At 31.5% G+C, this 2836-nt stretch overlaps 1 protein-coding gene across 1 annotated transcript; it reads right to left on the bottom strand.

Moving 5' to 3' along the window:
- Nucleotides 1-575: 575 nt before the first annotated feature.
- Nucleotides 576-2322, bottom strand: LOC143592047 (uncharacterized). The gene is made up of 2 exons (XM_077072064.1): nt 940-2322; nt 576-902 (listed from the first exon to the last, which is right to left on the bottom strand). Exon 1 carries the CDS (start codon nt 2088-2090, stop codon nt 1284-1286), a length of 807 nt encoding a protein of 268 aa, XP_076928179.1. The 5' UTR covers nt 2091-2322; the 3' UTR covers nt 576-902; nt 940-1283.
- Between the last annotated feature and the right edge of the window lie 514 nt (nt 2323-2836).

Genomic DNA, 2836 nt, shown 5'->3' on the forward strand with positions numbered 1-2836 from the left:
TTTTCCTTATTGACGCTAGTTAATATTATTTAACACACGACAATTTAACGCAACTCTCTTTATTTATTATAAGAATATTTAGGATGTTACATCAATGTTTTCATACCTTCCAATGCTCCACCATGCTTAGGATTCATAGTAACAGTATCAATGTTTCCGCCACCATCTTTAACAGTTCTAGCCTCCTTGGAAGGATCTTGAACATTTGTTCCTTCTACATTATCAAAATTGTATGTTTTATTTTGTAGAGTAATTATGCGAATCAACACATATTAGTTGTTTTCATACCTTCCACTGCTCCACCATCATCATTCAAACTAATCACATTAATATCATCGTCAACATTCTCAGTTTCAAAAACTTCTTTCCAAACAATTTCGTTCTTCCAGTTGTTGCACATTTCTTTGATCTCATTGTTCCCCAAATAATTAGATTCACCTTGTTTGACCATTTCATTTATATCACCAACTATCTTCTTGAATTCTCCAAGATTTATGTTCAGTTTCTTTATCAATGTCTACAAAATTAATGTAATTATAAATATATTTTTCACTCGTAATTATAAAATTAGTTAGTGTAACTATTACCTTTTCTTCTTTTGTACAACTCTGATTGCACCGCTTTCTGTAGTTTGAGCCCAAGTAGGCTGAGACACCTATTAATTTTAATTCCATTGGTGTAGTAATCCAGCCATCGATATATTCTTGGGTGCTTGTTCCAACTTGAAATCCCAGGTTTAAGGAGTGGCAATCATCATCTACAAAATTAACTTTTTGTTTATTAAGTGAAACAACACTCATTAACATGTTAAATGATAGTGTAGTTATGTACAAATAACGTACCTTCATTTTCATTATAAGTTCCATCTTCAATCTCATTTTCCACTTCATTCTCATGTTCCACTTCATTCTCATTTTCCACTTCAATCTCGTTTTCCACCTCATTCTCGTTTTCCACTTCATTTCCGTCTTTTCCTTCATCTTGAAAAAGTGTTTCTTCTATTGCATTCACAGTTGTTGTTGTGATATACTTTATTGTAGGTGTCTGAACTTTAATCCACTGCCCCTTTTGATACTCATGTGCAAACAATAACTGTCATACATAAATAAACATTTTTAATAAAAAGAAAGTTTGTATTAAAAATAAACATTATGTATATTAGTAGTTTATTATAGTATAATACCATACCAGCAATAATGATATTGGCCCACAATATTGATCATTAACACCCTTCCATGCTCTTTTTGTTCTATTTAACAATTCAATCATGTATTCACACCAATTCATATCGCATATATCTGAATCATTTTCAATCCACCTAATGATTCCTTGATTAACGGTTGAAGACTGGTTATTAATCCCAACATAGTTGTAAATATGACAAGAAAGTTTGTATTGAAAAGACGTCCACCTTCTGAAGTTTTTTCAACTATCTTCATCACTTTATAAACACTTATCCTAGTTTCTTCAAATTGGTTTTTGAACTCATCCGTTCTAACATCAACACCTTTTCTTGGTTTGTTCTTTTCAAAAACTGTTAAACACCTCATCGGAATGCCCATGCAATCCTTTACAAGAGAAGGTGTTATTTTGATTATACGATTTCCTATATTTAGCTCATTTCTATCTTCATCATAATTCACGAGTAGCCAATATGCTAAACGTGTAGGGGTAGCAACTATGTTGAAGGATAGTATACTCTCAAATCCCATTTCTTTGACTGCTTCAACTTGTTTTTCAGATAATGACTTTATTACATCAACAAACTTGCCCGGGTTGCAACGCAACTTAAGTCTCTTGTTTTCAAAATTTATAAATGGCTTCCTAGGGATTGGCTTTGGAATATTTCTCTTAGACTGTTTGTTAGGTGATTCAAAATCATCACCTGAGTCAACCTCAACCTGCTTTCGTTTCTTCCCCACATCCTTCTCTTTCTTTTGCTTATGTTTCTTAATCACTACATCCTTCTCAACTTTCTTTTCTTTGTCAACAACCTTTTTTGGCACTCTAATCTTTGCATCTGTAGCTTCTTCTCCATCATCACCTAAAACAATAGGTGACGATTCATCATTGGAAAACCTACAAGCCATTTTCACGGATATTATTTCACTCCTCCTCCTTTTCACTATTTAATTAACACAAAAAACAGCCAATTAGAACACACGTTAATAATTACTCTACTCATGGAAAATAAATACACTATATATGCAACAACTACAAACAACTATGAAAATTACTCTATTCATCAAAAATAATTACACCACAGCCTAACACCATATTCCAAAAGCCTTAAACAGACAAGTTGCACACCAAAAACAACCAATTAGAACACATGTTAATAATTACTCTACTCATGGATACTAAATACACTATATACGCAACAATTACAAACAACTATGAAAATTACTCTATTCATGATAAATAATTACACTACAGCCTAAGAAAAAAAAACAACTAATTACTCTACGTAATTACACTATAACCAGTTTTGTTATTACTACTATGAAAATTAATTACTCTATGTAATTACACTATAACTAATTACTCTATGTAACTACAATGAAAATTACTCTATTCATAAACAGATAAGTTGCACACAAAAAAAACAACTAATTACTCTATGTAATTACACTATAACCAGTTTTGATGGTTATAGTATGATAATTACACTACTTGAAAAAGTTATTAAAGAAACAGATAGAGTAATTACCTGGTGGTCTATCATGGAATTTTTTGCTTCTTCGTTCACTATAACCCGGTGCTTTAGCATCTGAATCGGTTTGAATGTGTAGAAAATGCATTAACTCATTAGAAATATATTAATAATTACTCTACT

This window comes from Bidens hawaiensis, unplaced genomic scaffold, assembly GCF_021521415.1.
Source record: "Bidens hawaiensis isolate Kalapana, Puna unplaced genomic scaffold, B.hawaiensis_p1.1 tig00040384_1, whole genome shotgun sequence".
Classification (NCBI taxonomy): Eukaryota; Viridiplantae; Streptophyta; class Magnoliopsida; order Asterales; family Asteraceae; genus Bidens; species Bidens hawaiensis.

Excerpts from the sequence above, each read along its gene's own strand:
- LOC143592047 (XM_077072064.1), bottom strand. The coding sequence starts at position 2,090 with ATGGCTTGTAGGTTTTCCAATGATGAATCGTCACCTATTGTTTTAGGT.